The sequence below is a fragment of the Phaethon aethereus genome, assembly GCF_964289735.1.
Source record: "Phaethon aethereus genome assembly, chromosome: 11".
In the NCBI taxonomy this organism is placed as follows: domain Eukaryota; kingdom Metazoa; phylum Chordata; class Aves; order Phaethontiformes; family Phaethontidae; genus Phaethon; species Phaethon aethereus.
In genome coordinates this window covers 10,823,924-10,838,320 of record NC_138587.1, presented here as the reverse complement: position 1 = coordinate 10,838,320, position 14,397 = coordinate 10,823,924, and the positions used below count along the sequence as shown (strand labels likewise).

At 39.6% G+C, this 14,397-nt stretch overlaps 1 protein-coding gene across 12 annotated transcripts in view; it reads left to right on the top strand.

Moving 5' to 3' along the window:
• PXK (PX domain containing serine/threonine kinase like) overlaps nucleotides 1–14,397 on the top strand; it is a gene marked incomplete at both ends in the record, with an annotated part of 36,066 nt that overhangs the window by 20,978 nt on the left and 691 nt on the right. For 4 of the 12 annotated variants that reach the window (XM_082004398.1, XM_082004406.1, XM_082004405.1 and 1 more), the window contains 8 exons: nucleotides 578–739; nucleotides 2,102–2,219; nucleotides 2,663–2,741; nucleotides 4,941–4,989; nucleotides 5,782–5,859; nucleotides 6,288–6,374; nucleotides 7,014–7,083; nucleotides 8,063–8,122. In XM_082004398.1, the coding sequence (XP_081860524.1) occupies nucleotides 578–739; nucleotides 2,102–2,219; nucleotides 2,663–2,741; nucleotides 4,941–4,989; nucleotides 5,782–5,859; nucleotides 6,288–6,374; nucleotides 7,014–7,083; nucleotides 8,063–8,122 (703 nt within the window). Of the gene's footprint in view, nucleotides 1–577; nucleotides 740–2,101; nucleotides 2,220–2,662; nucleotides 2,742–4,940; nucleotides 4,990–5,781; nucleotides 5,860–6,287; nucleotides 6,375–7,013; nucleotides 7,084–8,059; nucleotides 8,144–14,397 lie in introns of all 12 variants that reach the window. The other 8 variants (XM_082004407.1, XM_082004404.1, XM_082004403.1 and 5 more) reach the window with 3 other exon arrangements.

The following is a 14,397-nucleotide window of genomic DNA, read 5'->3' as shown; positions in this document are numbered from 1 at the left end:
TTTTTTTGAGGCTAACTGGTTTATCTAGAAAAAGTAGACAAACTTTTGAGCATACAAGCTTTATTTCGGCAGCAGACTTCAAAGCTAAATGTAAATTAAGATTAGCTGCTGAGAGTTGAATGTACATATGTATGTGTGAGGCCATTTCTGACCAAAAAAAAAAAGAGGCAGTTGGTAGCTGAAGTGGGAGAGAAGTGATAATGTAGTTTTTCCCTTGCGGGAAAAGGGAAAGAAGTAATTTGTAGCCTGCAGAACATGTGCCATAAATTCATTATCATTAATGTGTTTTTAAATTTTTTATTCAAACTATAATACTCAGTGGAATTGTGAATTTTAGTTTCCAGATCTCTTTGGGAGGTGTCTATAAACCATCAAATGTTTGTTTTGTGAGAAATGTTACCAGTGAAATGGAAATGAATAGTCAGCCAAAGATGATGTAGATAGAAGATCAAGTTGAGCAAGCATTCCAAATAGGGGCCTCATTTATTATGTATCTGCTTTTGGTATTGGAGCATTTAAGATCTTGAGATCATCAGAGCATCTTGTGATAATGCTCCTGTCTTGGATTTTTTTTCAGGTATTAAAATTCTTGCATGAGAAAGGATTTCCTTATGGCCATCTTCACTCTGCCAATGTGATATTGGATGGGGACACCTGCAAGCTACTGGATCTAGAAAATTCCTTGTTGGGACTTCCATCATTTTATCGATCATACTTTTCACAGTTTCGCAAAATTAATGTAAGATTCAGACAATTAATTCAGCTGACTCTTATGCAGCTCTTTATCCTCAACTTTTGTGGAGAACTGACTAGAATGAGAAAGAAAAAAAAAAAAAAGTATCTCTCAACCCCCTTTTTTTTAATCTGAGCTTTTCTCCACCAAATCCCTTTTCTGCTTCCTCCAAATCACTGTCTGGCTGCACAGAAGTTTTGTTGCAGCACACTGGAGTGAGGCTGAGGCCAAAGGTAAGCAGGTAGAAGGGGAGTGCAGGTGAGTTTTCGTGACAGCAGTGCTAGCACAAATAGAGATAAACTGTAGTTGTTTTAAGATTTCTTTCCACGCTGGTCTTGTATTTCATAAGAATGTTCATATTGTCTACCACGCTTTTTCATGGTATGTCTGTACAATGAGCACACGGTATTACTTGGTTTTAGCTGGGAGTAGTAATCAGCCTTGTCTTTGGTGGATACTGTGAAAATTGATTAGATGCTTGCAGATATCTAGCTATTAAAAGCTGGTTTTTATTTATTTGAAGGGTGTCTCTTAACTGCAGGCTTGCAAAGCAAAATATTACCTTCCTACAAAAATACAAAAACAAATTTGCTGTGTTGCAGCGATACAGTCTTTTAGCCAGTATCTTGCCCTGCCTTTAAGTGCTCATTGTAATAAAATCCGTACAGCATCGTGAGACAGCTGCTTGCTGACCTTGCTAAACAAGTCGTACCGTGTTGTCAAAGAAACAATCAAAGTTCATGGTTAGTCCAAATCTGTTAGTGCCATCAAAGTTATAAGCTTCTTCCAGTAAGAGGAGCCATTTCTGTTTAAACATGATTCAAAAATCTCGAAAATATGCTGTCTGGGATCTTAGCATGTATGTACAGCTTGTACAAACCTAAGGAGAGGTGAAAGAGGCTCTCCTAGGTTTGTTTGGTATGCATTTTTGCTGTCTTTTTATCTATCTCCCTGTAAAATGACAGCTGGTTGTATTATGAATCTCATTCTTTGCTGTTTGTCTTAGCTAGGAAAATGTGCTTGACTGTGATTCGTATCAATGTATGGCTGTCTAAACTGCTGGGTATGAAAAGAATTTAGTACTTTATGCGTTTTTACAGAACATGACTACACTGCTATCCTATTTGTATCATCACATACAGAAACACAGCAGTAGCTTCTTTAGCTTGAGGTGTGAAGATTTCATTTGAGCTAAAGTTACACAGGGAAAAGGTTGTAGTTAGGAACTGTCTTAATGGTTCCTCTTTTCTATCTTCACATGCAAGACCATTCTTTTTCTTTAATGGGTTATTGCATGTTTTCAAACCAGTTGTGAAAAACTGATCAGTTCTAGCAAGTTGTGTTCTTATTTTTTTTGTTCCCCTATAGACTTTAGAAGGTGTTGATGTACATTGCTTTGGACACTTACTGTATGAAATGACATATGGAAGACCCCCAGATACGATTCCAGTAGACAGCTTCCCTCCTGCACCATCAGTGTTTGTTGGTTAGTATACAGCCAAGAAAACATCAGTCTCAGCTTCCTGAGTACTCTTACCTTTTACCTAAGCTGAAGTGCTGTGAAATAGCAGCCTAAGATCTTTGCAGCCTGTGACCGTAAATTAGTAATTTGTAAAAATAGAAAACATGTTCTTCCTGAAATATATGTAGCATATAAATAAAACTTTTTTTTTTCTTTAACTGAGTGATAAAGCAGTGTGTAGTAAGTAATTAGATGTCTGGATTCCCTTGCCTCATGTCTAACATTCTTGAAAAGTTTGTATCTGTAATAGTAACACTGTAATAAAAAACACATGCCACAGAGCTTCATGATTGCTTAGTTGATGCAATACTTAGGGGAGCATCAAGCAGCCGTGCCAGACACTCATTCTAAATCATTTGCTCTCCTGCCGTGCAAAAATGTGTTCATTCTTATTCTTTCTTTGGTAGTGTCTGTGTTGGAATCCATTCTGACCTGTGAAGCTATGAAGAATGGCATGCCAACTGTTTCACGGCTCTTACAGATGCCGTAAGTCTTGTTTTTACTTGTTTTATACTCATAGCAATGTTTTTAATTATATTGGGAGGAAGATCCTTTTCGCTCTTGTTCCTTTTAGAAAGATTTGCTCCTTTTTCTGAGGGATGTATAGTATATCCCAACTGAAGCTTTAAAATTGATAGGCTTTATAGAACCCATCCCTTGTGAACATGATAGGTGCTCATTTAACATTTCTTTGTCTCTTGGCGTATTGGAGCTGTTATGAATGCATTTTATTTGCACGGTGCTATGGTTTAAATCGATCCAGCTATTAAAGTAGTGCAAGCATGGTTAAGATCATGTACAGATTGTTTTGGAGCATTTAGAATAGGGAGTCTTTTTGCATGTCCCCTTCAGAGCTACTTGAGTAGATTTTGCTATCAGTTTACTTATGACTAGCAAAATAGATCTCTTGCTTTGCTCAGCAGTGACATTGAGACTGAGTCTGGGTATGAAATATTGTGTAGACGTTCTGGCTGTTTTCTGGCAGGGCTGGCTCTGAAGCATAGGCAGAATAAATTTCTTTACAGGCTGTCCTCCCAGTGATGCAGTGAAGTGGTAAGGGCAGGTATGGGGCAAGACTAGGATGCAGAAAGGGAGCAATGTCAGTGCATGACTGAGCTGGAGATCATACCTGTCTGCAGTGCTGCCTTTCCTGCAATTAGGAGACAGTATTACCAGGGAAATTGTCTGCTGTAACTGTGCAGTGACATGTCACCAGCATGCTGAGCGTAGACCCGCAGCTTTTTTCTTAATACGAAGTGCCAGAGTCATGACCTTATAAATGACAGGTTGCCCGTACCTAAATCTGGGTCTGATCTCACAGTGTACAGATCGCAGTACATCTAGAACATGCTCCACGATTTATATTTCCTGGTTGGGAAGAGACACTGCAGGCTTCTCTCAGCCTCCAATTCCTTCTGCTCCTCCTTTCCTCTGCTCTTAAAGGAGGTGGGATGTAGAGAGAAGAATGTAAGCAGGGGAGAAATACTATAAGAAACCCCTGTGAATCCAGGAATATACAGGTCTTAAAAGATGGTAAACAAACAATCCATGCCCAGCTGTATCTGATATGTAGGATATTATACTACATTCCCTTCATACCAATACACTTCACAACTGTTCTATGTAGATGTGCAATGCAATTAATGTAATTTAAATATTCATTGAGCTCTATTATTTATTATAACCATATAAACTATGAGTTTGCTTAATTTTGCAAGGACATGTAATCAGGAAGGGTTAGAAAAATGCCCTGTAAACAAGGGTGAACATTTGTGGTTTTTTTACAAGCCTTTAAAAATTTCAATTTATATCTGAATATTTCATGGAAAACTATTCTTATAAGCTTGATTCTAGACTTGAGTTTGTTCTCTCTAGTATACGCCTGTGATAATTTTGCTTAGTGAACAGCAACAAAATAATCTCAGAAATTTTTATCTTGGAGCCAGGCTCGAGATCTCTTTCTGGGACAGTTTTCTAGTATGTTCTCCAGAACAAAGTATCTTGAAATGGACTAACCAGTTTATTTTCAGACTACCATTGCCCTCTAGTGTCTTTGTGTTTGATGGAAAAGGATTAATCATTTTTGCTGTTGCTGCTGATACCATAGAGGGGAGAGCAAAAATACTAGAATATCTGCTTTAGGCGCCTTTCCTGGAGTACCGACAAGAATGCAGATATTTTCAAGTGTTAAGTTCACTCGTTAATCTTCCACATGGTTCTTGTTAATGCTAAAACAATGGTTATGCTAGGAGAGTTTTCTTAAAAAGAGCAATGGTTTTGTTCAGGTGAAATGTAAAATAAAGTCCCTGGTAATCTTTTGTCATTAAAGAGTCCATATACTTTTAAGGAAAAGGCGTTCTTATTTTGGGGAAACCATTGTCTGCCTTTGATAATTGTACTTGTTCTATCAGCTTTCAAAATAATTCATACAGTCTTGCCAATTCTGCCATAAGTAGTGGCTACATTCTGAGGGTTGGATGCTGCCAATTTTATGGCAGTGCTTGGAAAATAAAAAGCAGTACATAAAAACCTGTAGGGGAAAAAAACAAGCAGTGGCCTAGGGTTGAGGACAGAGAAGGAAAAAGAGAAAGAGGGAGTTAAACAAACACTACTAGAAGTATTCTCACTGTAGTTCTGCCTCTCTCTTGAGAATAATGTTTTTTTCCTTTTTTCATCCACTTACAGATTATTCAGTGATGTCCTGCTAACAAACTCCGAGAAACCACAGTTTAAGGTAGAGTTGAACATTCATTTTCTGATGTTTGTGGAAGTGCCAGGCTGTGTGTAGCTATGTGTTAATTGACAAAGAGGGTAGAGGAGAGCTGGCTTTATTTGGCTTTATGGCAATTGCCATCAGTATTTGGATTCCTTTGGTGAATTGTACCCAAGCACGTTATGTCACCCCTTAGAAGGAGGGCACAGTGTGACCCATGAGTATCCAAGTGTAATTTCTGTGCTGGAAATAATTTGTGTGACTGGTGATGGTGGTCTGAGAAGAAGCTCCTTAGTAATGTGGGTCCCTTGCAGTGAGAGGAAACGAATTGCTAAGACCTGTGGAAACTGGTTTTGCTGGGTGACACCATCAGCACGTTGTTGTCAGATCCAGCGCTGTAGGGCTGGGACTTCAGGGGAGCCAGATCTGCTCCTGTTGGGGAGCTGCCCCAGAGCACTTCTCCTGGAGGGCTTGTGTGATGTGTCTTGTGTTGTCAGCCTCATGGCAGTGTGGGGATGTGATGGGGATGTGGCCGGAGTATCAAAACAGTTAGCTGTCCCTACCGTTAGAGTATCCCTTCCATTATTTGGTGATTCTTTGTCCCTGCTGTTAGATCTGTAGCTAGGTTTGGAGTGGAAAACATGCACCTAGAGTGCTCCTTTCTCTTTCACTAGAGGAATAGTGTCAGAACTTGGGGCTTTAGATGGGCAACGTGATCAGATGAATGGGGGGGTGAGGTTTGAGTGGTGAAGTTGTGTTTTCCTTTATCATGTTTTGTGCTATGATTTTTTTTTTTCCCCCATTCTATATTAGATTCCTACTAAGTTAAAAGAGGCATTGAAAACCTCCAAGGAATGCATAGAAAAACGATTAACAGAAGAACAGAAATCGGTAACGTCTGCATTTCTTTACTGTATTTCCTACAGACATTCCATTTCCTTTTATCACTTTTACATGGAGAAAGTGAGTTTTTACTCACTCAAAGTGATTTTAAGTAATAAAGGCTTTTGTCAACAGATTTTTTTTTCCCAAAAATGCAATATGAGGAGTTGCCAAGCAGCTGTTGACTGCATGGCATTTCACTGTTTAAGTGCTGTAGCTTCACAGACAGTGGCAACTAAGTTAAAGGATCATTTTAACAGCAGTATGAAGTTCCAGCCCCTACCAGCAACAGTAAAGATAAAAACTAAAAATGAAAAAAGAAAAGTAAACATGCAAAGCGACTACAGTGTGTTTTCTTGCACCCCAAACCAATGCCTCGTCTGACAACATTTAAGATCTTAGCATGGTCTTTTTCTGTTTTTCCTTTCATTTTGAAGATTCACCAGCACAGAAGGCTGACAAGAGCTCAATCTCATCATGGCTCTGAAGAAGAAAAAAAGAAAAGGAAGATCTTAGCACGAAAGGTAAGCAATCTTTGCATAGGTTTCTCACACAGAAAAAGACGTGTATCTTGTTTGAATGTGTAGTATGCACTACCACAGGTACGCTGGTCTAGTCTGTCCTGTGTTTTTCTGTACTGCTTCCTGATTGTTTTCACTTCTGTAGATAAGCAATACACTTCCTCACAAGTTCAAGTTATAATGGTAGCTGACTTGCATATTGGTTTAACCTGTTTGAGGTTGCTGTATAAAAAAGGGCTTAGTTAGCACCATATACACAGATGACTCAGCCTGTGCTGCTTCCTGCTGCCCAGTGAGGGTATTGGAGACTTTTTTAGTCTGCTCCTGCAGCACGCTGTCTGCGTTTCTCTTCCTTTTTGGTGTGTAAGTTTTATGCCTTTGTAAAGTTTTATGGCTGACCCTTGTGGTCAGAGGGCACTAGAGTTGCCCTGGTTGCTTGCCTGGAGATACTTGAGTGCAGAACAGCCTTGCTGCTGTTGTCATCATGGTAGCACACATTGGATGTGGGGTGAGGGCTGTTGAGTGTTGATAAACCTTGTGTGATACGGTGGATGGCTGTTAAAAATCTGTGTGTCAGTTCAATCCTTATCACGGAAAGCAGTTGTTCATTCCCACCTTCTGTTTCTTCTGCTTTGTTTAAAGAAGTCAAAACGCTCTGCCTGCGAAAGTGGGGAAGAACACTCAGCAAAATACAGCAACTCAAATAACTCAGGTAACTACAGAGAGAAGAGCTTGCTTCTACACAGCTATGTCAATGTTTTTGTTGTTGCTGTCATTTTCTGCCTTAAAAGATCCAGAGACACTATCAGTTTATACATTAATATTGGCCTAAGCCTGATACCACTGTTTTGGGTATTTAATAACAGATATATTGAGGGCTTAAAAATATTGTTAGTGTTAGATTTTTCAGCTGCCTAATACAAAACAATGTGTCCTCTCTTCTGTGCCCCATTCCTAAAAAAAAAAAACAAAAACCAAAACCCTACTCTCTTCAATCTGTTTGACATTTGAATGGAATAATAATAACATCCATTGTTTGGGCCATTTAGTAATGCAGCCTTCAGGGAGAAACTCTGTGGTGATCTGTATTCCTTAGTAAGGTGTTAAGATGAATGAGAAAATTATGTGTTTAATTGCTGCTTCAGTGCCAAATTCTAAAACAAGAGAGCCTTTGACAGGTCTTCATTTAACTAAAAAGAATGGTTGGTACTACTGAACAGTTTAACAGAGTTGACTTGCCTGAGTAAAATGTGTCCAAAAGCAGCCTACTGTGGCATAGTCAGATATCAGAGTAACTTGTGGAGTACAGCGACTGACTAAAAATCATCTCTTAGAAGGAGAAATGGGGTGCCATCCATGCAGTGGCACAACTCTTAAGGAGAACAGAATTTGGACGCTGAAATCCAACATCCTATGCAACAGAAAAGAAGTGTTTCCCATTGAGGAATACTGTTGAGTGCGCTGCTTATGTGTTTGGACCTCCTCTGATACTGTGTACTGTAAAGCCTCTCTGTTCAGATCGGGTCCGAGTGACACTGTTTGTATCAATGGGAATCTTTCCTGAGATTTCAGTGGAAGCAGGATTGGATCTTCAGTCAATAAAGTTGGCCTGTTTCCAACAATCTGTCTTGTCTGGCTGTGTTGAATTTTAATGTCACAGCTTTAGTTACTAGACTTGTTTTATTTAGCAGGCTCTGGGGCGAGTTCCCCATTAACATCTCCATCATCCCCCACTCCGCCCTCTACAGCAGGTAAGTTCAAGAGTCATTACAGTGCTTGTCTTTTTCTTTGTTTTTTATTCCCTCACAACTGTGGGTGTTATTCCCAAGGATGGTTAAGGGATGGTGGTTTTCAAGGATGGAACATGGAGATGACATTTATCTTGTGTCAGCCTGAGTACGGGCACTTGCTCTTTTTTGAGGGCCATAGAGAACCTTTTAATACTGTTCTTTTTAATTTAATTACCTTCCTTGAGATATATATGATATGATTTACCCATAGGGTGTAAGTGCTTCCTTCACAGTCTGTATTACTCTGGTACCAACGTTGCTACTTTCCAGACATTTTCTGGCCCTCATGTTGCAATATGCATTTGTTCTGTTGACTATGAAATACTGTTTGTTGATTGCTTGTTTGTGTATTGTCTCTATATGCCTGTACTGCTGTGATGTAGTTTCAGGAATTTTGGATGTGACAAATTCAGTGGGTTAGGCTGCCTAAATCTCCCCTGTTCTGCTACTGCCCATTGATAACACCAATAGAACTGGTAGGAACAAGTCAGCAACTGATTTGGGTTAAAAATAATATTTTTATGATTTTTGGCCAGTTTCCTCTTCCAATTTTCTGGGTAGCTGTTCCATTTTTCTAATGTTTAGGACGGGTGGTAGGAAGTGGTGAAGAATCTGCTTGAGTGGGCAATAGAAATGCTCATGAAAGTTTCATTCCAAATCTGAATATTGAGCAGTAGTGGGCATGCTTCAGTCTGACGAGCTAGAAGAGGAGCGCTGGCAAACATTAGCAGCAGAAGGTATTAATGGAATAAATTTCTAGGAAGTAAGCAGTGCATTGTATTGTTGTTTGTTATGATAACTCATGCCATATGATTTCTAGTCCCAGGAACTTTGTGCACAGCACAACTCATTAACTAAAGCAATGCAATCAAATTTGTGTTTGCTGTGGATGGTCTTTCAAAGGACGCTGCAGTTTGTGTGATGTAATTCAAATCAGTCATGGTGAAATTCAAATTGGTCCTTCCTCCTTCAAGTTGAGGGTAGGTTGAAGTGTATATTTTATGAACTAGCTTCTCCCAGTTAGTCTAAACAAGATAATTACTGTTATTGTGTTGCACAATGACAGTGCTGTTCTGTGGATGTACTGACTCTTAGCTGAAGGGTTTATTTCAAGTTCTGTGTGTTTTAATAAGAAAGCAGCTGAAAATGCAAAAGAAAATCTTACACCTCCAAAATGGACAGATGTTTAGAAAACACTTCTTTTTTTCTGCAATAAAACTACCTTTTACTTATGTTTTTAACTTGAACCTGTTGGAACTTGGTTGAAAGCTTTTTCAAGTTTCGAGTATGTGATGCAGGTTTATGGGTAGATGTGGCTCAAATGGCTAAAACTGGCTCAAGTTTGGGCTCAAAACTTGGCTCTGTTGTTCGAACCACATTGTCACAGTGTGTCGGTCATCCTGCTGCCAGTGTGCTCATGGTGAGTTGTGGTGATCAACCCCATTTGACACTGCACATTGCCCTACCCGCATTGAAATTGGAAAGTGCTTTAGAGTGCCGATGGCTTTGATGCATTTGATTGGTTGTAAAGGCAAGTGTCACCATTTCGGGAATGCTTTTGTGAGTAGAATTCGTAGAAGAAACTTCAGATATTAGTTCTAAGAGAAAGCTAGCATACCTGATTTTTTTCACCAGCAATGTTGTACTTTCAGTTATTCTAAGCAAGTATGCTATTACTGACTCGATGAAAGACTCACTGGCCCTATGGTGCGACTTTCTTTGTGACAACTGATGCTTCTATAGCTTGTATCTCTCTCTTCCAGTTTCCTTGTACTTACTAATAATATTTACCTCTAAACCAAAATTGCTTGTGGGTATCAGTGTGGTGAGATGACTCATAAAAGGGGCTTTCAGTCTGTCTTTATGGTTTGGTCATGGTTGTGTTAGAATCGTGGCATCTCAAAGCACCTTGCTGATAACAATGCCACGGCAAAATGAAGGCTGACATGGAAAAGCGTACCCAACAGAAGCTCTTGCCCTTGTCCTGGCTTGTAACCAACCAAATCAATGTAGCATGTGGGTATGTGCAGAGCCAGAGACACTGACCAGAGGTGAACGGGCTCCAGGCTGACATGCCCTGGGTAAGTAACCTCGTTCAGGGGGTTTCACACACATTTTGAGAGGTGCTTTGCCTCTGAGCAAAGGCCTTGCAAGACTTAGCTTGCAGTAGAGTGCTTGGTATAGTCAGTGCAAAACATACCAAGAAAGAAAATGATTGCTGTCTTCGGCTGTCTTTGTAATGATAGCTGCAGCTGTAGGATTGAATACATGACCTGCTTTTTAAGGGGAAAGGTATCTACTAGAAACTTAGGCTCTCATGGGCTTTTCTCATTGACTGGAATGTTTTGGGCTGTTTTTGTTGTACATACTTGGCTAAATAACATATTTGAAATACATTATTTCAGATTGTGGCAAGTGATTCTAATGTAACTTCCCGTGTTTCTGACGTTCTCCCTTGAATGTTTGATTCTTTTTTTCTCCACTTGGACAATTCCTTGCTTTCTTGAGAATCTGTTATTTTCTTTGTGGCTATGAGCTGTGGCTAGGATCAGAAGGGATGCAGAACACTGTGGTGTGGGTTATTTAAAACTTCACTTCTCTAAATCCAATAAGCCCACAAAATACCAGTGAGCTCTCTTACAATAGAGAAAAGTTTGGAGGGTGCCATTTTTGCTTTCCTGCAGGAATAAAGTGAAAGAGTTGTACGTAACCTTAGCTATCTTTTTCTGTGCCAATTTGTTCTGAATCCTTCAGTATGACATATTTCATAGGCACCCATATGGTGCATCTTTTCTGCCCTTCACCTGTTTTAAGACACTTTGAATGCTTTAGTAAGTGCTCGAGTGTTTCTGACCCATGCACCGTAAGTGTAAATACAGGTGTTAGTACGACTGGAAGTGTTCCTTGAACTGAATGGATTACTTCGTCTATGGCTAATCTTCCTGCAGATTTCTTGCTAAATCTCTCTAAATGCACTTTAATCCCGTAAAGCTTGAATTATAGCATGTGCAACTGAAAGCATGTGTGTTGTATTTGTTCATCAAGTATAATAATGCTTATAGGATGGAAAATTGTGGTTTGTTATTCAGAATCGGACAAAGTGTTGTATATGTAATATGAAATAGTCAATCTGCTATCCTCATATTGTCAGTGAATAAGAATGTATTGATTTTTATACTAACTTTTCAGCTAACAGTATCTGTTTTGCTTACTTTGACACGAGAACTGGGTGATTAACTTGTGTCCTCTCTCTTTCTCTGCTGTCTTCAATAGAGCATGCAACATTTTGAACGTGAATTTTCGGAAAAGTAAGCTAATGCTGATTTATCTCTTTAAAGATGCTCTGTTTCTGTATGGGAAAGTTGAATGCAAATCTTGGACTTGCTTAGTATTGGGAGGGAATAGGAGAAAAAGATCTGAACATTCTTATGGATTATTTTAATGAAATACAGCATCTTTAAAAACTCTATCACTAAAATGATTTTCCTTGTTTGCATCCCATTCTCAGCCAAGTTTTTAATGCTGTTTGCACAATTACTGTCACTTTAAATTCATAATTAAGTTTTTGTTTCAATTCAGGCATCAAGTTTACAGCATCTGATTTACTTCCTATTCCTTTTAACACACTCTCTTAACAAAAATGTCCCTGTAAAAAACCCTTGGTAAGTTCTTGTTTGAGTGTTTTATTCTTACAGCTGCATGAATGAGTAAAATGTGTGTTTGCAGGCAACTTCTTCCAACATATATATTGGAAAAGTCTAGTTATAACCGAGCACTTGTCTTTTCTAGTATATGCAGGAAAATAATTTCACTGTTGGGCAGAAGAGTTTACTCTGTAGATGTAACTGCATAATTGAGTACCAGCATGAACTAAGATTTCCTTTGCACCACTCATTCAAGAAGGGAAGGACAGCTTGGTTTTGATCAACTAATTGAAATTAATGGATTTGAAGATTTTCAGAATCGTGCTCTTAATTAAAGCATTCAATATGTAATGCTCACAGCTAGTCAGATACCATTCTAAAACCTGTGTGTATTTCTGTTTTAAGGCAGAGCTCAGGTGTCAGAGTATTGTCACCTGTCATCAGTCTCCCAAGAGTTTAACTGTATGCTGTCAGCAGCTCAATTTCAGTAATAGTTAGTCCTAAAGAATTTTAACAAATTTCCAGGAAGGAAGGTAGCCTCTCCCCCTACTTCTTGTCTTTTCTGCCCCCATTGTAAAATAACCAGACTAAAATTTGAAGATAACACATGGAATCTTGACCTAATAATACTTAGTGATTCAAGCACTTTGTGGGGTTTTTTGCCCCCTCTTTCATTGCATATGTTCCTGTTGACTCCATATGGAATACAAATACCTGGCTGCCGTTTTCATGGTCATTCCGTATTGCATCACGTAAAACTACTTGCATAGCCTCTTCAACCTCACCTTGCAGTTCCAGCCAAAAATCTCGTCTTCATTCTCTGCAGTTCTTGCATCGCTTTCAAGCCATTTCATTTATGATTAGCTGGTCTTGGCTCTTTTACAGCAGTTCATCTGATCAGTTTGGTGATAGTGCTGGTATGGCAGCCCTACAGTGTTCTGCTCTGACCATTTTAACCACAAAAGGGGTTTCTTGAACTGTTTTTGGTCTCGTTCTTCCTTTGGCAAAGTGTCAAGTTTTGCTTTGCTGTGCTTTGCTGTCAGTCTGTACACAGGAGAAACAAAAGGACTCTAACCTAGGGAATGGTTTCCCAGTATTTCTAATAATAAATGGACTTACATCCATTACACTTTACATGCTAGTGTAAAAAGTAGATTGGATAAGTTTGGCCCCAAGGCATCAATATGCAATTTGTTTCAGTTCGTGCTAACATTGTGTAGTTTTGATTACTTAAGAGAGCAGTTGATCCACATGCAACAGGCATGTTAAATTGTTTCAGTTGAGCTCTGTATTTCTACTAGGACTTGAGTATTTCCTCTGGAAGGGAGGAGAGTGAAGATGAGCCCAGTATGTACTTCCATATTTTGTTGTCACAGAAGGTGTTTTCATGCCAATGAGAATTTCTCCTGAAGAGTTAGAAGCGCTACAGTCATGGCATGTATTAATGTACACTGGCAAAATTGAATGCTTGGCATGAATACTCTGCATTTTGAGCTTCCTCCCATATCGGAAAAGTCTCTCTTCAAAGACTGGTATAAATAGAAAATGAGGGAGCTTTGAGTTATGACTTTCATCTAGTAGAACTACTTTTTACATTACAGCAGTTAACTTTTTTACTAGTTAGTCTGAAAGCAAGTGTTAGTGAGGAATTGAGAGAGAAGTGGAGCACAGGGAACATCATTGCCCACTCGTTTTCTGTAGCTGAAGCTTTATCCTTGAGTCCATGTGCCATAATGTCCTTTAACTGTTTGGTATTTGCTTACTTCATAGCAAGCAATTCTCCTTCAGTAACCACAGTCTCTTGGTTGACCTCATGTTATTTTGCGTTTTGTCATAGTTCTTGCCACTTACCAGTATATTCCTCTTTATAGGTTAGAGCTCCCAAAAGCAAGTGTTATACTTTAGGTGTCTTCTGTCTCCCTAGTCTTACAATGGAATAACATGATCTAGATGATCTAGTTAAAATTCACTGTTGAATAGTTCTAAGATATTAATCATTATGCCCCTGCTCATTCCAGAATATATGAGACAAGACAGGCCCATCATTCCCCATATAGCTGGTGATGTGCTGCCAATGCCACCTTCACGTGGATGTCTTGCAGAAGGGCAAGGGGTCACCTCTGAAGCCCATTGCTCTTACTCCAGCATGGAACTCTGATGATACTCTGATGTGTAGAAACGATTGTGCAGCAGCGGAGTTGCACAAGACCAGGGTGTTTGGGAGAGCTGCTTAGGGCAAATAAGGCCACTTGCCTGGATCTGGGCTGGCAAGGAAGCACCTCCACACAGGCCCTCACTGCTGGGCTAGCTGCCTGTGTGCCCTGCTGTGGGCTCTGGCTTCCCAGGAGTCAGGACATGGAGGCTGAGGCATGATGAGAAGTATGAGATGGATGTAACTGGAGTAGAAAGCAAGGGACAGAGTGCAAAGGTGACTGGTGGGAGCACAAGAGGCAGGCAAGCGGTGTGAGTGGCAGATGTCTGTGACACATTCAGCCTGCGAAACAAGCATTTGGTACAATGTGTTTGGAGAAAGTCTGACAGTCCTGTGGAATGTAAAACACTTCCAGAAAACTCTATCTGCGGTTAATACTT